This window comes from Cetorhinus maximus, chromosome 1 (assembly GCF_964194155.1).
Source record: "Cetorhinus maximus chromosome 1, sCetMax3.hap1.1, whole genome shotgun sequence".
Taxonomy (NCBI): Eukaryota; Metazoa; Chordata; class Chondrichthyes; order Lamniformes; family Cetorhinidae; genus Cetorhinus; species Cetorhinus maximus.
In genome coordinates, this window is record NC_135879.1 from 161,794,853 (window position 1) to 161,817,715 (window position 22,863).

Here is a 22,863-nt window from a genome sequence, read left to right on the forward strand (position 1 = left end):
CATTCATTATACTTTTTGGTTTCTAGATTGTTTTTCTATTTTCTTCTTTAGTAGGGATTCCATTATTTTCTACTACTGATGTTAAGCTGACTGGTCTATTTTCTCCTTTAGTAGGGATTCCATTATTTTCTACTGCTGATGTTAAGTTGACTGCTCTATAGTCCCTGGACATGTTCTATCTTTCTTTTAAACATAGGTTCTATGTTAGCTTTCAGCGAGTCCTCTGGCACCTTTCTAATGAATTAATAAATACATGCAATAGTGCCTCTGTTATCTCTTCCCTAAATTATTTTAAAATGCATGGACATTATTTATCGGGCTGAGGGGTTTTGTCTCCATGAGTTTGATTGCTTTCAAAAATAGTTCTTACCCCTATCTTCAGGTGTTCTAGGATAGGATGGATAATGGCCACCTCCATCAGTTTTCACAAAGTATGCTTGGCGAGACCAAGCAGTGTCTAATGCCACCAGAATTGCAAAAGGAGTCTGCCAGAATGGTCATGGATATTTGAGCTCAGGCTGCAGTGTGCCCATGAAAATATGAAGTTAACATTGGGCTGTGATAGAATATTGCAGGAGAGGAAGGATATTGGGAAAAGGGAGGGCAGTTAAAGTGCCCATCACACTTCCAGTAGGAGCAGCTTTGACCAACATGTAGAAATCGACTTTGGAAACTGCTTGACTCAGTGTCTATCGTTCCTGTAGGTGGCGGTAAACAGGGCAGGCTCAGCGAAGGCATCTCCTCTTGTCTCTCCCTCTTTACTCGCTTTTCGTCATTCCGAGCGACCAAAAATCCTTACACTAAAGTTTGAGACCTCGGCTGTAACTTGATCAACAAATTATACGGATCATGTTTTCTGACACTAATCACGGTCGATGGCGAGCAATTGTAGAATCTCCACCTCCGGCGCTTACAGTATGATTTCCAGCATGCGCAGTATTTTGCGTTTACCCTACACCATGAGACAATTCAGCTCCGACCTGGAGGACTACAAGCCCCAGAAGCCGTTGCGCGCTTGGCGCAGGCGCACTGAGAGGCAGTGGTTGCTTATCGGTGGCGCACGCTGTGAGCTGTGTTGGGTTTTTAAAGTTTGAATTCGGGAACGTTCGATCCGAACGGCTCGCGCTGAAAATGCCCAAAGTTAAAAACGAGAAGAAATATGGAGGGCGCAAACAGGCACAGGGACAAAGTCAAGGTGAGGCCCGGTTCCATCACTCGGGTTAGGGCATGAGTCTGGTGACTGGCCGGCCCAAACTGCCGCTTTAATAAAAACCTAAAGTGCGTCTGAGCGGAGAGATGTTTACATCACAGGAAACTTACCCCACGACCTCACTAGCCACTTCTTGTAAGATCCTAGGATGAAGTCCATCAGGACCCGGGGATTTATCAACTCGCAGTTCGAGCAATTTGCTCACTACCACTTCCCTGGTGATTGTCATTTTCCTGATTATCTCCCCCATTTCCTGATTTGCAGCTATTTCTGGGATGTTAATTATAACCTCTGTAGTGAAGACCGATGCAAAGTACCTGTTCAATTAACCTGCCATTCCTTATTTTCCATTATCAATTCCCCAGATACACTTTCTATAGAACCAACACTCACTTTGTTAACTTCTTGAATATCTGTAGAAACTCTTACTTTCTGTCTTTATATTTCTAGCTAGCTTTCTCTCATACTCTAATTTTTCCCTCCTTATTAATCTTTTTGTCATTCTTTGCTGTTTGATACTCTCATTAACGTTTTTAGTTAACCACAAATGGTGGCTCCTCCTCATGGAATTTTTCTTTCTCATTAAATGAATCTACTCTTGTGTGTTCTGAAATATCCCTTTAAATGTCTGCCACTGAACCTCTATTGACCTAACTCTTAACCTCATTTGCCAGTTCACTTTAGCTAGCTTTGCTTTCACGCCCTCATAACTGCCCTTAATAAAGTTAAAATGCTAGTCTTGGACTCACTTATCTTCCCCTCAAACAATGCAAAATTCAAACATAATGGTTGCTGCAACCTATGGGCACCTTCACTATAAGGTTCTGTTAATCCTATCTCATTGCTCAATACTAGGTCTAGTATAGCCTGCTCTCTGGTTGGCCCCAGAGCGTGCTGTTCTAAGAAACTATCCCGAAAACATTCTATGAACTCCTCGTCTATGCAACCTTTGTCCATCTGATTTTTCCAGTCAATCTGTAGTTTAAAATCCCTCATGATTATCGCCTTACCTTCCCAACAAGCTCCCATTATCTCTTCCTTTATACTCTGTCCTACTGTGTAGTTATAATTAGGGGGCCTGTACACCACTCCCACAAGTGACTTCTTGCCTTTATCATTTCTTACCTCAACCCAAATTGTTCCTATATCCTGGTGTCCTGGACTTAGGTCAACCATTTCTAATGTGTTAATACCATCATTAGGTAACAGAGCCACCCTCCACCTTTTCCTAACTTCATGTCCTTCCTAAATGTCATGTACCCTTCAATATTCAAGTCCCAATCTATGTCATCCTGTAGCTATGTCCCTGTAATGGCTATCAGATCACACTTATTTTGTGCTATCAGTTCATCTGGTTTGTTTTGAATGCAATGTACATACAGATACAGAGACTTGAGTTTTGTCCTTTTATTATTTTTGCAACATCTAGCCTTAACTGCTGATTTATTCTTAAATTTGTGCTCTCTATCCCTTCCTGTCACAGTCCCAGCACAGTTCAGGGTGTAGACTGTAGCAGCAGTACAGCCCCCACTTCCCCCAGTACTGGTGCCAGTACCCCAGGAGCTGGAACCCATTTCTCCCACTCCAGTCTGAGCCACATTTTAATCTCTGTCATTTAATGTACCCAACGCCAATTTGCACATTGCGCAGGTTACCTTTGAGTTTCTGCTTTTTATTTAGAGCCTAGCTCCTCATACACTCAGCATAGAACCTCTTTTCTAGTTCTATCTATGTTGTTGGTATCTACATTGACCACAACAACTGGATCCTCCCCCTCCCACTGCAAGTTCCTCTCTAGCTCTGAGTAGATGTCCGAACCCTGGCACCAGGCAGGCAACACAGCTGTCCGGACTCTCGCTCTTTGCTGCGGAGAACAGTGTCAATCCCCCCTTACTATACTGTCTTCTACTACCACTGTGTTCCTTTATGTTGCCCCCACTTGAATAGCTTCCTGTCAATCAGCTCATCCACCCTGCAGCCCCCACTCTCATCCAAACAAGCAGAAAGAATCTCAAAGCTGTTGGACAACTGCAGAAGCTGACACTCCTGCACTCTGGGTCCCCTTACCTGCCTCAGCTGCAGTCACAAGCTGCTGTCCCTGGCCACCTTCCAAATCAGAAGACCCTATCCTGAGGGGTGTGACTGCCCCCAGTACAAAGTGTCCAGATAACAATCCCTTTCCTGATGTGTCGCAGTATCTGCAGCTCGGCCTCCAGCACAATGCCTCTGAGCTGAAGTTCTTTGTACCACAGACACTTACAGACATGTTTGCCCTGGGTAAGACTGGTATCCAGTAGCGCCCACATGCTGCAGCCATCACCTGTCCTGACATCCTTAATGTGTTTTAATTAATTAGTTAGAAAAAAGCAAAGGATTACCCCCCCCCACCCACCACCCCCCCCCCACCACCCCCCCCCCCCCCACCACCCGCCCCCACCCCCCCCCACCACCCCCCCCCCACCCCCCCCCCCACCACCACCCCCCCCCACCACCCCCCACACCCCCCCCCCACCACCCCCCCACCACCACCCCCCCCCACCACCACCACCACCCCCCCCACCACCACCACCACCCCCCCACCACCACCCCCCCACCACCACCCCCCCCACCACCACCACCACCACCCCCCCCACCACCACCACCACCCCCCCACCACCACCCCCCCCACCACCACCCCCCCCACCACCCCCCACCACCACCCCCCCCACCACCCCCCCCACCCCACCCCCCCCACCCCACCACCCCCACCCCCCCCACCCCACCCCCCCCACCCCACCCCCCCCACCCCCCCCACCCCACCCCCCCCACCCCACCCCCCCATCCCCCCCACCCCCCCATCCCCCCCACCCCCCCCCACCATCCCCCCCACCCATCCCCCATCACCCCCCCCCCCCCACCACCCCCCCCCCCACCACCCCCCCCCACCACCCCCCCCCCCACCACCACCACCCCCCCCACCATCATCCCCCCCCACCACCCCCCCACCACCACCCCCCCACCACCACCCCCCCACCACCACCCCCCCACCACCACCACCACCACCACCACCACCTTCCATCGAGATTGCACTGAGAATGTCTGAATTTATATGTTCTGAAACAAAGGGACTAGCTGAGCCCAGGTACAGGAAAAACAGTTCAAGCTAATTTCTTTAATTAATTATCTACAGCTGCTGCCAGTGGATAGCTTCTATCTCTTTGCTTAAGCCTCTGGATGAGACAGAATTTAAACAGTACTTGCAGTTAAGTATAAACAATATTAGACTTTTAGAAAGAGATTTAAGATTCCCTCATCTCACCAAACTCTCAGCATTCCATTGAAGTCGCATTCCAGTGCAAGGTCGCATTGGGAATGTCTTTTGGAAGCCATGATTGAATCTGCCACCACCACACTCTCAGGCAGTGCATTCCAGATCCTAACCACTTGCTCTGTGAAAAAATATTTTTCCTCATGTCTCCATTGCTTCTTTTGCCAATTACCTTAAGAGCTCTCTGGCTCTTGATCCTTCCACCAATGGAAACAGTTTCCCCCAGTCTACTATGTCCAGACCCCTCATGATATTAAATACCTCTAGCCGATATCCTCTCAGCCTTCCCTTTTCCATGGAAAACAGTCCTAACTTCCCCAATCTATCTTCATAACTGAAGTTCCTCATCCCTGGAACCAATCTCGTGAATTTTTCTGCACTCTATCCAATGCCTTCACATCCTTCCTAAAGTGCTATGCCCAAACTGGATGCAATATTACAGCTGAGGCTGAACCATGTTTTATAAAGGTCCATCATAACGCCCTTTTTTTTGTACTTTGCCTCTGTTCATAAAGCCCAGGACTCTGTTTGCCATAACCATTTGTTCAACCTGTCCTGCCACCTACAATGACTTATGCACATATACACCAGGGTTTCTCTGCTCCCGCACCCCCTTTAGTATTGTACCGTTTATTTTATATTGGCCAGGATTTTCCGGTCCCGTTGGCGTTCGGCATCATGGAGGATGGAGGAGGAGGGAGGGGGGAGGGGGGCCAAAAATTGGTTTCATGCCGTTGTGAAACCAGTTTGCAATTGTTCACTCTACCTGTCAGAAGTTGACTGCGTTTCCCACAGCCACACATCGGGAACCTAATTCCATTACTTTAGCATCTCATTATAAGCCCTGCTTGCCGGAATCATCCCCACCATCTAATCATGTTGGCATGCTTCACAACTGTACGTAAGTGGCGTGCACCTGGCGACCTGCACTTCGCTCAGGACTTCGAGGTTTCTTTGCCTACCTTGCTTTGGGCAGCGCTTGCGGTTATCAGGGCCAGGCTTTACAGGTAGCACCACATCACTTTTAGGGGAGCTCACTGGCAGGCCTCTACATACCAGACCAGCCTAAGGTGGGGGTGGCTTTTCGATGGCTGCAGTGCTAGGGCTTGTTTGGGGAAGGGGAGAAGTGGCGTCAGGCAAGGGAAGAGGCTGAAAGGTGAGGGCTGCACTGGGGAGGAGGGATATCCCAGGGTGTCTGTGGGGGCACATTTTGATCTGTGCAAGTGGCCTCAAGATGTTGAGGGCTGAGGAGGCAGTCTGCAGAGGAGATGAGACCAGATAGAGATGTGAGGGTGTGTGTGAGAGAGTGAGTAATGACGTCCCTTGAGCTGGCAGTGAGTGAGGTGTCAGTGAATGTGTGATGGCCTTGTATGTGAGAGTTTAGAGTGATAAGCATGGATGAGATCATTCATCCTCTTTCTGTACTGGATGGCCGATCTCTTGTGTGCAGCGTTGGCACTGACCATCTCTGCTATCGCCTCCCAAGCCGGAGTGGTGAGACTGATGGGCCTCCTGTGGCCACAACGGGGTTAGAGGACATCGTAACTGGCCTCCAAGGTATCCAGAAGGCGTCCCATTGATGCGTCACTGAATTGCAGGGGGGGTCTGCACTCTTCTTAGCTTTTTGGGCCTTGCCTTCACCAGAGCCATCCTGGGCTGCATGCACTAAACCGTGTACGCGCGCGGCTGCAGTTTAAATATGGTGCCCTGCATGAGGGGGCGGCGAGGTAACAGTGTGGTGGGCAAATCGAGGCCGACTGCCAGCATGTTTCCTGTGGCTGCATAATTAATGAGGAGGGAATGGGACAATATGGTGCAAAAACCCGCCATTGCGACCATTGAGTAAAACGACTTTTTTTCCTGCTCTTACCGCACTTTGTGCAAATCTGGGACGATTCTGCCCCTTGTCTCTCCTACCAAAAGAAATCACACTTCTTAGCATTAACTTTCATCTGCCCATGGCAGTCCACCTGCCTGTCCACGGGCTGGATTTTTCCGGACTCGTGCTCACTCCAGACACCTTTAAAAATGGCGGATGGGACCCGGTTTCTGGAGTCCCGCCCCCATTTCTAATATCTATTTTTGCGAGCAGGAGGAAGAGACAATTGGAATTTCTTGGACTTAAGAACTTATGATTTAGAAAGTGTGATGCTGATGGGAAATACCGACGCTGAAAGAGACAGGTAGACAAAGAATGATCTATTTAAAGAGCCTTGCAAACTTTGTGAGTCTATCACCAATAAAGATGAACTGCACCTCTAGAGCAAGATTAACATATAAGTCCATGGTTGCCAATGCCCTCTTAGGGCATGGTATTTGAAGAGAAAGAGAGGGAGGAAGGATATTGATAAACTTCAGGAGGACATAGGCTGGTGGAGTGAGTAGACACATGGCAGATGGAATTTAATGCAGAGAAATGTGAACTGATACATTTTGGTAGGAAGCACAAAGAGAGGCAATGGTTGCAGGGATGAAGGACTTCAGTTACAAGAATAGATTGGAGAAACCTTAGAGAAGGTTAAGAGGAGATTTGATTGAGAGAGGTGTTCAAAATCATGAGTTTAGACAAAATAGATAAGGAGAAACTGTTCCCTTTGGTTCAGGGATCGAAAACTGGAGGACACAGATTTAAGATGAATGATAAAAGAAGCAAAAGCAACATGAGAAAACATTATTTTGTGCAGCGAGTGATTCGGATCTGGAATGCACTGCCTGAGAGTGTGATAGAGGCAGATTCAATTGTAACTTTCAGAAGGAAATTAGATACCACCTGAAGATAATAAATTTGCAGGGTTTCAGGGAAAGGCCGGAGAGTGGGATTAGCCGAATTGTTCTTGCAAAGAGCCAGTGCCAAATGGCCACCTCCAGTACTGTAACCGTTCTATGATTCTCCCAATAAGAAAGGACCAATAACATCTGCAAGTCCCTTGTAAATTATGCCTAAGAGGCACACTAAAGTAACGTTGCCTATCTGAAGCTCTGGTAGATTTGGTATTGACTTGGCCTCTCCCAATTAAGATCGGAATATGTATGAAGGATCAGATTGAAAATATGTTATAATAGGCATTGGAACATTAATGTGTAGTTTTACCTTAAACCCCCGTGTGCTAGAAATGTGAAATTGAGAATATTTTAACTTTGCTTTGTTATGAATTCAGTTTCAATTCTGTTTTATTTTGGCTTAGGTATTGTGTTCAACACTGGAATTGGCCAGCATGTTCTGAAGAATCCTTTAATTGTGAATAGCATCATTGACAAGGTACAGTACAATGTAGTTACGTCATGTTGCTCAATCAGCCTAATCATGTATTGTTTAGCTATCATTTTGGCCTACCTCTAGGTGCAATAGATGGTTCTTAACTGCAGTAAAAAAGGTGGGTGAGGGGGTTACAAATTTGGTTTATTGAAATTTTAAATGCAAATATCCAGTTCATCTGCCTCCAGTATTCTTCAATGTCTTGTCTTTCTCATTGTAAATACACCCCTACGTATTATCCATGCAAAGTGCTGCTGTGTAGGTTTGTTTTTCTTCCAATCTGAAGCCCATGTTGGAAAATGGCACAATCTTTCATGAACAATGCCATGCATTCCTGGGTCAGTTATTGCACTGATCAGATACAACAAATGTTCCTGGTGCCTCAGAAGAACACCTTTAATGCAAAAGTATGAATTTTTTATTTCCCATAGTAGCTATCCTTATGACATTTGTGATTGATAGATCAGCATTTATACACAATTCTGTGTTGACCTAAACACTTAAGTGGTCAGACTATCCAAACTGATTCTACAGCTAGTCAGAAGAAGAGCTTCTCATCTCATTCGTGTGGGTTAGATTTGAGTCCTAAATAGCAGTGTTTTAATTCAGTATGCCATGGGATTCTTCTCTTTCTCCCCTCCTCCACCACAAAAAAGTTTAAAAAAAACCTATCGCATTGTGTTTTTTCCTTACTTCAGACGTTGCTAACAAGTGGAGCCAAGTAACTTAACAGTCCAGAGAAACTTTAAACAATTATAATTAGCTTGTAATTGACTTCACGACCTATTAATACCACTTCCTTTAAGGAATACCTGTGCAGGTGCCTGAAAGGGGCAGGTTTGGTTAGCAGTTAAATATTAGATACATGACTCAGTACAGAGATGGAAACGCTTAGTATATACTTAATAATGCAGAAGTGAAGTTATTTATGACATTTGAGTAGTTTTTGTGGTAGTATTCTCCTTTTAAGGTTGTCAGTTGAAATATCTACATGGCCTATCCTGGAAAACTGGAATTCTCCAGTATGTACAGACAATCTATGATACGAAAGTATCTATGACACTTTATTTATTATTGCACACAGTCAAATCACATAAAATATCAGTTATATATTCATACATAGCAATATGGAATGAATACATATTAAATAAATTATTATTACCTTTTTTATTCATCAAGGCTGCTATTAGACCAACAGATGTCATTCTGGAAGTTGGACCTGGTACTGGTAACATGACTGTTAAACTTCTGGAAAAAGCTAAAAAGGTAATTGCCAGTTTGAAGTACAAACTAATGTTCTTGCACACAAATAAACATTTAATCACATTTTTGTGGATTTCTGTTTTGCTTCAATTGCACTTTTCCCACACAACTTCCTAGGGAATTCATATTTTGTTACAGCCTCCTATTTCTGATTTTTGATTTTAAACATGCTTGTGTCTGTTCTAGCTGCTACTTAGATTCCCAGCTTTTCTTATTTTTCTATTTCTTTCTGCCATCAACAGACTGCTGTGATTTTCTAAATCACTCACATCCTTCAGTTTTTCTTCCTGGCTCACTTCACACTTCACTTGTGCACAATTCTTTGTGATAAGACTTCAATATTTATTCACCTTTCTGATTGCTTTTTTCATATGTGCACCAGTTTTTAGTGATTTGTGTGTCTGGACACCCAGATTCTGTTGCTTCTCTACAACTCCTAGTGTCTCATCATTAAGAATATATTACGATGTATTTCTCAGATCCCCTGATTGAACTCCATCTGAGTTGTTTGACCCCCTCAGTTAGTCTGTGTATGCCCTTTGCAACATCCTGTTCCTATTCATAAAACTTACTGTGCCTCCTAACTTAGTGTCATCTGTAAACATGGATGTACAACTTTATGTTGCTTCATCCAAGTCATACAGATTCCTGGAGAACAATGCTTGTCAAATGGTACCAATCAAAGAACAAACTCTATCCCTAGTCCCTGCCTCCTACTTCCAAATCAATTATAGATCCATGTCATGAGTAAATTATTAAAGTTGTGAATAAATTAAGATGCAGAATATTCCTGAAACTCAGTTAAATATTTAACCCTTGCAGCTCTGCAAACAACAAATCACTGCTTCTGCAAATTAATTTTAAATGCTGCCTTTATCATACTTGCCAATTGTTTTCAGCAGTTTTGGTTGAAAATAAGACAATTGGTGCATGCTACAGTGGAATTAGATCTTCACATTGTGGATGAATCTGAACTGGGAGGCAACTCCAGTCACCCAGTGTAGGTCTGTACATACGAATGAACTTAAGAATTTGGAGCAGGAGTAGGCCACTCGGCCCTTTGAGCCTGCTCCACCATTCAGTAAGATCATGGCTGATTTGATTGTAACCTCGACTCCACTTACCTGCCTACCTTTCTTGTTTATCAAGAATCTGTTTAGCTCTGCCTTAAAAATATTCAAAGACTCCGCTTCCACTGCCTTTTGAAGAAGAGAGTTCCAAAGACTGAGAGAAAAAAATTCTCCTCATCTATGTCTTAAATAAGCGACCCCTTATTTTTAAAACGCGACCCCGAGTTTTAGATTTTCCCACAAGAGGAAACATCCTCTCCACATCCACTCTGTCAAGACCCCTCAGGATCTTAAAGGTTTCAGTCAAGTCACTTTTTACTCTTCTAAACTCCAGTGGATACAAACCTAACCTGTCCAACCTTTCCTCATAAGACAACTCACCAATTCTTGGTATTAGTCTAATAAATCTTCCTGAACTGCTTCTAACGCATTTACATCCTTTCTTAAATAAGGAGACCAGTACTGTACACAGTACTCCAAATGTGTCTTGTATAACTGAATTGTGCATGCATGACTCAGAATCCTGTTTCTTCAGTGATATAACAACTTGCAACCAAATCGCAACTCTTGTGGTCCTATCTTGTGCACATTTTTAAATCTGCGTTGGTGGCAGATAACAAACTATTCATGCCCAGTAGAAAATTATAAAATTGTTTAAACCAAAATTCTCATGAAAGTCGTTTGAATCTAGATGAGAAACAATATATCTTTACCATAAACAATTAGTGGGCTGCTTAGAAATCTTAACCAGCAAGGAAGAAATTTTTAAAGTTTGTCCAACAATTAGTCATTACAATCTGCTGCTAATTGTTTTCTTGAGGTGAAGCATTTGGGACCCCTGTTCACATTGTTTACAGTTGTGGCCAGAATCAATTCCTCTGGCTTGCTTCTCCTAAGGAAGGCCCCACTGTTCTATTTAATACTGCTACTGGTGCCCAGTCGCCACCTCTCTATATTAGAGGTGGGACCATTTTTCACTAACAAAAGTCCTGATGCCCAAAGGATTTTTTTTAACTCAGGGCTGTTTTTCTGTTGTATTTTTTTGTGTTGTCAGTTTTTCGAAGCTTTGTAAGTATGCATGTATGTTTTGTTTTAAACTTAAGTATTGCTGAAAGCACTCTTTCCTCTAGTAGTATAAATTTTTGTGATCATTTGAAATTTGGCATTCTTGCCTTTGTCCTGATGAGTGCAAGACGAAAAGCTTTGGCAACATATCTCTCTTTTCAGTAATATTCAAGTTCTGTACTACCAAGCAACAGTTAAACTTAGATGTTCAGTCCTTGTGCTGCCGTCCTCTCACATACTTCAGTCTTATTACTGTATCACGTGCTTGATAAACTTCTCTAGATAAGCTAGGGTGATATTCTGTAGGTTTTAGAGTACAAAAACAATAACGTGGAATTGGTTTCTGTATTCACAATAGGTAATTGCTTGTGAACTTGATACCAGACTTGTTGCTGAACTGCAGAAGAGAGTTCAGGGAACGTAAGTAATATAAATACTGTTCAGAATTTAACTGTAAACTAAATGGACTTAATCAACAAAATCAATTGTTGTATAGCAAATGGCTTGAAATTTAGTTTTGACCACCTATTTGCTGTTGAAATCTTGTGTTGCTTTTCTGTATACATTCTTTTTCAGACCTATGGCAAGTAAACTTCAAATAATGGTTGGAGATGTGCTGAAGACAGACTTGCCATTTTTTGATGCCTGCGTAGCAAACTTACCATATCAGGTAACTTGGCAACACTTTTTAACTTGCTTATAAGTAGGGTGATTATGTTGATGTTCAGGATGACTATTAGGATCAACATAATTTCAATCCTTACCTTAACCACAGTGAGGGGAGCCTCCAATGTCTGTTTAGGGGAAGTGAAAAACATTGGGCTGTTTCCTTCTAGGGCTATCTACAGGTAAATTATCAGTTTGCAGTTTGGGCAGCCTGAACATGGTAAATGGTTTATAGTTTTGTGATTTTTTTTCTTCCCCTTTTAGTTACAGAATTTAGTAAGTAGCCTCGACCTTTTAAGTGTGGAATTCTATGCAACAAGTTATATAGAATAAAACAAAAATTCAGCTTTCAAAACATTCCACTTTAATGTTGCATCAAGCTGAGGTAGTAAACTTAATTTCAATTCTGCATTATGGCCCCACTTTTTTTTGAAGTGTAGCAACAGTCAGCATGAAACTAACTTTGCAGTAATGGATTCCTGACTGGGAGAACACTCACATTTGAGCCAAGGATCCTGAGGGAATGGAGAAATTACACTGGAAAATACATATAATAGACTCATTGACGGCTATAGCACAGAAGGAGGCCATTCAGCCCATCGTGTCCGCGCCAGTAAACAAAGACCTGACTACACGAATCCCATTTTCCAGCACTTCACCCATAGCCCCGGAGGCTAAGGCAACACAAGTGAATATCGAAATACTTCTTAAATGTTACAAGAGTTTCTGACTCAACCACCCTTTCAGGCAGTGAGTTCCAGACTCCCACCACCCTCTGGGTGAAAAAATTTCTCCTCAACTCCCCTCTTAGGCTTCTACCTCTTACCTTAAATCTATGCCTCCTGGTTATTTACCCTTCTACTAATGGACAAGTGCCTTCCTATCCACCCTATCTATGTCCCTCAATCTTATACACTTCTATCAGGTCCCCTCTCAACCTTTGTTGCTCCAAGGAAAACAACCCCAGCCTATCCAATCTTTCCTCATAGCTCAGACTCTCCAGCCTAGGCAGCATCCTGGTAAATCTCCTCTGCACCCTCTCCAGTGCAATCACATCCTTCCTATAATGTGGTGACCAGAACTGCACGCAGTACTCCAGTTGTGACCTAACCAGCGTTTTATACAGTTCCAGCATAACCTCCCTACTCTTGTATTCTACGCCTCGACTAATAAAGGCAAGTATCCCATATGTCTTCTTAATCACCTTATCTACCTGCCCTGCTACCTTTAGTGACCTATGGATATGCACACCAAGGTCCCTCTGATCTTCAGTCCTTTCCAGTGTCTTACCATTCATAGTCTAATTCCTTGCCTTGTTAGCCCTCCCCAAGACCTCACACTTTTCCGGGTTGAATTACATTTGCCACTGCTCTACCCATCTGACCAATCCATTGATATCCTCCTGCAATTTATGGCTATACTCCTCATTATTTACCACCCTACCAATTTTTGTGTCATCCACAAACTTCTTGATCATATCCCCTACATTTAAGCCCAAATCACTTATGTACACCACAAAAAGCAAAGGCCCCAGCACCAAACCCTACAGAACCCCACTGGAAACAGACTTGCAGTCACAGAAACATCCCTCTACCATCACCCCCTCCTTCCTGCCTCTCAGCCAATTTTGGATCCACTTTGCCTTGGATCCCATGGGCTTTTACTTTATTGACCAGTCTGCCATGAAGAACCTTATCAAAAGCCTTGCTAAAGTCCATGTAGATCACATCAAATGCATTACCCTCATCAACACTTCTGGTTACCTCCTGAAAAATTTTGATCAAATTTGTCAAACACGACCTTTCCTTAACAAATCCATGCTGACTATCCCTGATTAATCCTTGTCTCCCCAAGTGCAGATATATTCTGTCCCTCAGAATTCTTTCTAGTAACTTCCCTAACACTGAGGTTAGACTGACTGGCCTGTAATTTCCTGGTCTATCCCTTCCTCCCTTTTTCAAATAATGGGACAACGTTAACAGTCTTCCAGTCCTCTGGCACTCACCTGTAGCCAGAGAGGATTTGAAAATTACTGCCAGGGACCCTGATACCTTTTCCCTTGCCTCCCTCAAGAGCCTGGGATACATCTCATCCGGGCCTGCGGATTTATCCACCTTTAAGGTCGCTAAACCCACTAGTACCTCCTCTCTCTCTCTCTATGTTAAATTCCTCTAATATTTCACAGTCCTCGACCCTGACGTATATGTCTGCGTCGTCCTTTCCCATTGTGAAGACCGACATAAAGTATTCATTGAGGACTGCACCTACGTCTTCTGGGTCCACACACACATTACCTCTACAGTCCCTAATTGGCCCTACTCTTTCCCTAGTTATTCCCTTGCTCTTTATGTATTTAAAAAACCTCTTTGGGTTTTCCTTTATTCTACCTACCAATGCTTTCTCATGCGCTTTCTTAGCTTTCCTAATTTCGTTTTTAAGTTCCCCTCTGCACTTTTTATACTCATCTAAGGACTCTGCTGTATTGAGCCCTCGGTATCTGCCGTAAGCTTCTCTTTTTCTTAATCCTAACATTTTTGCCCTGTACTCTCGCTATTTTCTCCTTGAGTGCCTCTTACTGCTCTGACACAGTTTTATTTACAAGTAGCTGTCCCCAGTCCGCTTGGGCCAAATCGCATCTCATCTTAGTAAAACTAGCCTTTCCCCAGTTTAGAACTTTTATTCCCAGCCCAACCTTATCCTTTACCATAACTATCCTAAATCTAACTGAGTTATGGTCACTATCTCCAAAATGCTCCCCTACTGATACGCCTTCCACAGTGCCCACGCTCATTTCCGAATATTAGGTCCAGAACTGCCCCCTCCCTTGTTGGGCTTTCTACGTACTGCCTAAAAAAGTTCTCCTGAATGCAACTTAAGAATTTTGCTCCCTCCCTACCTTGCACACTAAAATTATCCCAGTTAATATTTGGGTAGTTAAAAACCCCTACTATTACTGCCCTCTGAAATTTGATTACATATTTGATCCTCTATCTCTCCCTGACTGTTTGGGGGCCTGTAGTACACAACCAACAGCGTGTTTGCCCCTTTTGTGTTTTTTACTTCTACCCATATGGCTTCATTTGATGATCCTTCCAAGATATCACCCCTTCTCCCTGTTATAATTGATTCCTTGATCAATATTGCAAACCACCCTCCTCTTCTTCCCTCTCTCTACCTTGTCGGAACACCGTATAACCAGGAATATTGAGCTGCCAATCCTGCCCTTTTAGCCAAGTCTCAGCCATAGCTACGATATCATATTTCCACCTCCCTATCTGTGCCCTCAGCTCATCTGTCTTATTCCTCAGGATCCTTGCATTAAAATATAATCCATTTAGCCTTGCTAAACTCACTTCTTTCTTATCTAGCCTGTGTTTCCTCTGCCTTCCAGACTCACTTACTAGCGTATTAACTACTAATTCCATCTCAGCTTCTCTCCCCTCTGAATTACTTTTCAGGACCTCATCCCCCTGCCAATTTAGTTTAAATCCACCCCAACAGCATTGGCAAAACTCCCCGTGAGGATGTTGGTCTCATTCCTGTTCGGATGTAACCCGTCCAACTTGTACAGGTCCCACCTCCCCCAGAAATGGTCCCAATGCCCCAGGAATCTAAAGCCCTCCTGCACCATCTTTCCAGCCACGCATTCATCTGCTCTATCCTTCTGTTCCTATTCTCACTACTGTGTGGCATTGGGAGTAATCTGGAGATTACTACCTTTGAAGTCCTGCTTTTCAATTTTCCTAAAGTCTGTTTGCGGGACCCCATTTCTCTTTCTTTCTATGTTATTGGTCCCAACATGGACCATGACCTTTGGCTGTTCACCCTCCCCCTTCAGAATGTCCTGCAGCCGTTCTGTAACACCCTTGACCCTGGCACCTGGGAGGCAACATATCATCCTGGAGTCACGTCAATGGCCGCAGAAGCGCCTGACTACTCCCCTCACTAATGAATCCCCTACCACTATTGCCCTGCCATACTACTTCCTCCCATCCTGAGCAGCTGGACCACTCACAGTTCCAGTATCTTTGCTCTGGTTGGGCTCCACAGAGGAACTGTCACTCTCACCATTTTTCAAGGCCGAAAAATGGTTTGCGAGTGAGGTGCACTCGGGGGATTCCCTCACTACCTGCCTGGTCCCCTTCTTCTGTCTGGTGGTTACCCATTCCCTCTCTGCTTGCACTTCCTTAAGCTGTGGGGTGACTGCATTCTGAAACGTGCTATTCACGAACCCTCAGCCTCCTAAATGCACTGTAGTGTCCCCAGCTGCTGCTGAAGCTTCAAAACCCAGAGCTCGAGTTGCTCCAGTCGGAGGCACCTCCTGCACACCTGGTCATCCAGACCACCAGGAGAGTCTAGGATTTCCCACATAGCGCAGGATATGCATATCACAGGACTGAGCTCCCCAGACATGTCTTAGCTAAATAGAACATGGACCCCTGCTTTTATTTTACCCTTACTCCTACTTGAGTGTAGACTAGATGCTAGATCCCCCTCTCGCACTCTCCTCTAGGCGCTGCTGACTGCCTGTCCCAGGGTCCTCCCCTCGTACTCTCCTCCAAGTGCTGCTGACTGCCTGTCCCAGGGTCCTCCTCTCGTACTCTCTTCCAGGTGCTGCTGACTGCCTGTCCCAGAGTCCCCCTGTTGCACTCTCCTCTAGGTGCTGCTGACTGCCTGTCCCAGGGTCCTCCTCTCACACTCTCCTCCAGGCGCTGCTGAATGCCTAACCCAGGGTCCTCCTCTCGCACTCTCCTCCAGGTGCTGCTGACTGCCTATCCCAGGGTCCTCCTTTTGCACTCTCCTATGAGTTTATTATATATTTATTAAGAGTTTATTGAGATATGTGCTGGAGGACTAGAAATTGGCCAATGTAATACTCATTTTCAAAAAGGGGGCAACATTAACTTAGGGAATTGGAGGCCATTTAACTTAATGTTTATGGTATGAAAAATTTCATAATCTTTAGTTAAATGTGAAATAACAACATTTCTAGATGAAGGGAAAATAATTAGAAAAAGCCAACATATCAACCAGGAAGTTTCTGTTTGACAAACCTGATGCATTCTTTACGGAGATAACAAATACAGTGGATGGTGAAATTGCAGTGGATGTGCATGTAGACATTCAGAAATTCTATGACAAGGTACCAGACAGGTGGTCATTGGAAAATATTAATGTATTTGGAATTAGGGGAGGTTAATAAATTGATGAAAAGCTGGTTTGAAGGGAGGAACCACTTTGGTAGGGGTCAAGGGCAGTTCAGAGTGGTTGGAAATGGGTAGCAGTGTTCCGCAGGGTTCTATTCTGGAATCATTTCTGTTCACTTTGATTTAAATATGGAACAAGGTGGAATGGTGTCCAAATTTGCAGATGATACTAAAATAGGAGGCCTAGTAAGTAATTTTGAGGCTTGAAAGAAGCTGCAAAGGCATATTGATAAAATGGAGAAATGAGCTAAAAAGTAAGTTGGAAATGCAATTTTCATTAGAGCAGGGATGTTATTGGTGATTTGATAAAGGTGTTAAAAATTATAATGACATGGGATAAATTAAATATAAACAGACCATTTCCGATGGTTGAGGGGTTCAGAACAAGGCAGGAGAGACAATCTCAAACGTAAGTGATGTTTTCCACTGAAGTTTATGAGGCTATGCAATGCAGAGTTAGTGATTGAAACAGAGAGCGTGTCAATATAAGAAAAGGTTAAATTGGTGCTTAAAAGGGAAATAAAAGAAACTCGGACAGCTGTTTTTCTGAATAATAAACACCATCATGGACAAGTTGTTCTGAATGGCCGTTTTCTATGTTGTATTTCTATGAGCACCTTGGATAGCTTTTAGCTAAACTTTCTATAGAGGACAAAATACCACTTTGGGTGAAATCTTTGCACACAGCTAAATCTTGCTTCCTGATTGGTAAACTGGGTAGTGGTACGTCGAGTGTTCCTGGAGAGATACGAATGCACGCTTGGCATCACATCAAGATCATGCTAACACATCACTAGTGCCTTGCATCAGTGCAGTGTTTTCATATGGGCTGATTTATACATGTAATATACTGTTAATTGCAGGTGAAGGTCTATTGATGCTACTGTATGTGGTGAGCTGTTATTTGAATTATTGCAATGTTTTTTGCAGATCTCATCCCCATTTATTTTTAAACTACTGCTGCACAGACCATTCTTCAGGTAAGCCAGTCTGAAGATTGAACTACCAGCTCTGTTGTGAAAGGAAAAATCAGTCTATTTCTCTGATGTGATGTAGAGTTGAAATAAATGATGTAGAGTGGAAATAAGGAGGAAGGTTGGCAAAACTCTCAGGCAAGGAATAAAGGTCATGGAATAAGTTACCAGGGAAAGGCACTGAAGTAGGCAGTGTAAAGAGACCGTTTTCTGGAGAGGCAGAGAATCAAGAAGTCTGGTATGTGAACTTGATCTGTGTGTATGATTCCCCCATTCCCCCTCCCCCACAATGATGATTTAAAACCATAAGGCGTAGGAGCAGAAGCAGGCCATTCAGCCTATTGAGTCTGCTCCACCATTTTCAATGAGATCGTGGCTGATCTGATAATCCTCAACTCTACTTTCCTGCCTTTTCCCCATAACTCTTGGTTCCCTTACTGATTAAAAATCTGTCTATCTCAGCCTTGAATATACTGAATGACCCAGCCTCTACAGCCCTCTGCGATAAAGAATTCCACAGATTCACTAGCCTCCGAGAAAAGAAATCCCTCCTCTGTCTTAAGTGGACGACCCCTTACTCTGAGATTATGCCCTCTGGTCCTAGACTCTCCCACAAGGGGAAACAACCTCTCAACATCTGTCAAGCTCCCTAAGAATCTTGTATGTTTCAATAAGATCACCTCTCATTCTTCTAAACTCCAATGAGTACAGGCCCAACCTACTCAGCCTCTCCTCATAAGAAAATCCCTGCATTGGACTGCCTCCAATGCCAGTATATCTTTCCTTAGATAAGGGGATCCAAAATGTTCACAGTATTCTAAGTTTGGTCTAACTAGTGCCTTGCATAGTTTTAGCAAGACTCCCCTATTTTTATACTCCATTCCCTTTGAAATAAAGGCCAACATTTCATTTGCCTTCCTTATTACCTGCTGAACTTTTAAGCTAGCTTTTTGTGATTCATGCACGAGGACCCCAAATCCCTCTGCGCTGCAGCCTTCTGCAGTCTTTCTCCATTTAAATAATATTCAGTCCCTCTATTCTTCCTGCCAAAGTGTACAACCTTACATTTTCCCACATTATATTCCATCTGCTAATCTTTTGCCCACTCACTTAACCTGTCTCTATCCCTCTGTAGACTCTTTGTGTCATCCTCACCACTTGCTTCCCACCTATTTTTGTGTCATCCACAAACTTGGCGATAGTACATTAACTTCCCCCATCCAACTCATTAATATATATAGTAAATAATTGTGGCCCCAGCACTGATCCTTGTGGCACTCCACTAATTACAGGTTGCAATCCTGAAAATGCCCCCCTTTTCCCAACTCTGTCTTCTGTTAGTTAGCCAATTTCTGTTATCACCTATTCAAATGGAGATTCTACTGAATGTGAATCACCATTGTACATCCTTCATCATCTAGTGTAGTGGAGCAGTTTGACATTTGTCGTCTTGTGTTGGGGAGGGAGAGGAAGGAAGCATGTGTTTTGTTGCAAAAAAGATTATTGCAGTCATTGAAAAGATAACTAGTGTTATTCTTTACACGTTATGTACTTCTGCCTCGACTGACACATTTCCCCCCCACAGATGTGCGGTGTTGATGTTCCAACAAGAATTTGCTCTTCGACTTGTTGCAAAACCAGGGGATAAACTATACTGCAGGCTCTCGATCAATACACAGTTATTGGCACGTGTGGATCACCTGATGAAGGTAGCACTCCAAATTCTCATAATTAATATGTGCTTTAGGCTTTCTAATAGCTTAGGAGGCATGGACCATGTGGTGTGGTACAAAGCCACAAGACCAGGAAGGACTTGGGTTTGATTCTGAAGTGGCAATTGATTTCTGAATCCCTGAACTAGCAAGGGAAAAAATCTGATAGGATTCTCATTTCCGATTCCTATAGAATGGTATTATGCAGTGGATAGAATCGATTGATAGTTGGCTTCAAGACAGAAAGCAGAGAGTGGGAGTAAAGGTTAGTTATTCAGAGTGGCAGAAGAAGGGAAATGGTGTTCCACAAGGAGCAGTGCTGGGACCACTGCTGTTCACAGTTTACATTTTAGTAGGAAGAATAGGGAGGTCACTTATTACTTGGAAGGTGCAAGTCTTGGTGGGGTAGAAGAACAAAGGGATTTCTGAGTACAAATGCACTAATCACTAAAAGTTGCGCTACAGGTTAGCAAGGCCAGTAGAAAAAAACAAACACTAGGTTTTATTTCTACAGGGTTAAAATTGAAAAGTAGTTAAGCTAAACCTGTATTAATCCTTAGTTAGACCACACTTAGAATACTGTGTGCAATTCTCATCGCCATATTATAAAAAGGGTGTGGAGGCACTGGAGAGGGTGCAAAGAAGATTTATAACAATTAGACTAGAGACACTGTGGCCGGGATTTTCCGTTAAACACACTAAGTGTGTTAGCAGGAGTAAAAAATGGCACTACACTCACCAGACGCAATGGCGCTTCAGACTGCATTGAGTATTCATCCACAGGGAACAGACCATTTCACTGGCGGGTAGCATCTGATCGCCTGCCCCACAGTGACCTCAGCGCTCCCTAACTCTGGGTGCCATGTTTAAACGGCGCCCTTGCACAGCGTTCTCGCTTCCTGCAACCTACGACACCTCCAGTGAAGACATGGCTTCTAAAGGCAGAAAGTATGCTGTGCCCAAATTCAAAGATGCCTCATTGGTGTACCTGTTGGACACAGTCGAGGCTCGCTGTAATGTTCTCTACCTCTGCTCTGGCCACAAGACTTCCACCAAGGTGACCAATCCGGCTTGGGAGGCGGTCGTAGCGGTGGTCAGTGCAAACATCCTGCAGAAGAGGTCAGCCACCCAATGCTGGAAGAGGATGAATGATCTCCATTCCTCCAGGGTAAGTCAACCATCTCAGCAATCTCAACTCTCACACTCACAAACCCATCACACATTCACAAGGATCTCACTCGCTGCCATCTCAAGGGACGTCACCACTCACTCTCACACACCCTGACATCTCCACCTGGCCTCATTTCCTCTGGAGTTTGCGTGCTAATCCTCTCCAGGGCTCCACTCGCCACCCACCCATGCCAGGCATCCTTATTATTTGCCCTCGCATGCATCTTGCTCACACTCTCTCCATTTGTCTTGATGCAGGAGAAGCTGGCTCACTATAAGGAGAGGTCCCAGAGATCAAGGCTCTCATGGACTTCGGGAACAGAGCCGTAGAGCTGGCCGGCGAGGACATAGACCGTGCCAATGCTGGTGGTGAGGTCGACGGCACAAACCCAAGTGAGGATCCTGCACTGCAACATCCATTACACAACCATACTATGAGTGATTTTACTTGTTTCACATTCACCTGCCATGAACTAATTGTCTCTGCTTTCTTCCGTAGGCACCTCTGGGAAGTTGCCAAGGATATCCATGAGCCAAGCCTTCAACTCCAGCCTTGACGACATCTCAGACAGGACCCGTCACAGCACTCATCCACACCCTCCACCAGCGCAGAGACACACACCTCAGTGACATCTAGTTCTAGATTAGCCTCAGGGTCACAATCTGGTGAGCACAGCACACCATCTGGTCCATAGCTGGTGGAGGTAGGGACATCAGAGGCTGCCAGCACTGGGAGGACTGCTGGAGGTCACGATTCTGCTGCTTATAGTCCAATGACAAGCCTTCAGACTCGGTGTTAAATCAGTTGCTGGGGCTGCAAAGACAAGCATGGAAATATCAGGAAGGGATGTCAGCTGCGCTCCTCAGATTGCAACACCTAATGGAGGAGTCTGTGTGCCTTCAATCTCAGATGATAGCGCTGGCATGTCAATGCACTGAGGCCCACACTGGTAGGATGGCGGCTGCCATGGAGACCTTGGTCCAGGTCACTGCTGCAGGAGCTGCACTCCATCGCTGTAGCCATTGGTGGCATCCATCAATGTCAACTCAAGAGAGCTGCAGGGTACCTCAATCTCACTCCAGCTGCCCCTTCTCCTCAAGGAGTCAGCCAGGGGCCCTTGGGCACCCATAAGGAGGAGGACCAGCAGCAGGACTCCCCGGGGCCATACACCCAGGTGACTCTGGGAATTTCTAGCCAATCCAAATCCCCTCTTCCTGTGACCCCATCAGCTCCAGTTCCACAGGCCGAGGAGGGTGTATCTGCCCTGCAGCAGGACACCCAAAGCAGACTGGGACCCTCCAGATCTCTGCCTTCCAGAGGACTCCCACCAAAGTCATCACAGACGACATGGCACAGCAGTCAGCAGGCTACCTCCAAGTCCACTATGCACGTTGCGAGACCACAGTTGCACAATGTTGGTCCGGGTGTTGACCACATGTATATAATGTTCACAAATGTAAATAGACTCGCAATCATTTCATATCTCCTCTTGTCTATGCACTCTTTTGATGAGCTCTGTTACTGTCAATCACGTGTGATACCTTGGTTTTTGCACCCACTTATGGCAATAATCTCTATCCTGGGCTTGTCCCATTTCAACATGATTCTCCATATCAGTAATGCCTGAACCTTCATGTTAAGTGTGCTTGTGGAATGAGCCTCATTCCATGTTTCGTAGGGTCCCGTCATGTGCATTCTTGGTTCTGTGCAATTGAGGTAGAGGTGTGTCCGTATCTCTTCTGCATCCTTGAAAACTGAAGGTGTAGTGTTTAAGGAATGGTGTGCTCACGCATGGAGAAGGCACAAGTACCATCCAACTCCATCTGCCCGCTCTGTCTCGGCAGGGATTTGATGATATGAGCCGAGACTCAGAGCTTATGAGCGCTGTCCTTAGCCAAACAAGTTTCTGATGTTCTCAGTGTCAATCTGCTGAGGTCAGCAAATGTGGGAGCACCTTGCCAC

The 22,863-nt window shown here is 44.6% G+C and overlaps 1 protein-coding gene across 3 annotated transcripts in view; it reads left to right on the top strand.

Annotated features, from left to right (window-relative positions):
• The first annotated feature begins 985 nt into the window (after positions 1–985).
• dimt1l (DIM1 dimethyladenosine transferase 1-like (S. cerevisiae)) overlaps positions 986–22,863 on the top strand; it is a 73,882-nt gene continuing 52,004 nt past the window's right edge. For 2 of the 3 annotated variants that reach the window (XM_078549144.1, XM_078549134.1), the window contains exons 1-7: positions 1,004–1,195; positions 7,703–7,776; positions 8,953–9,039; positions 11,530–11,591; positions 11,748–11,841; positions 17,975–18,024; positions 19,604–19,727. In XM_078549144.1, the coding sequence (XP_078405270.1) occupies positions 1,132–1,195; positions 7,703–7,776; positions 8,953–9,039; positions 11,530–11,591; positions 11,748–11,841; positions 17,975–18,024; positions 19,604–19,727 (555 nt within the window). In that variant the 5' untranslated portion in view covers positions 1,004–1,131. Of the gene's footprint in view, positions 1,196–7,702; positions 7,777–8,952; positions 9,040–11,529; positions 11,592–11,747; positions 11,842–17,974; positions 18,025–19,603; positions 19,728–22,863 lie in introns of all 3 variants that reach the window. The other variant, XM_078549153.1, reaches the window with a different exon arrangement.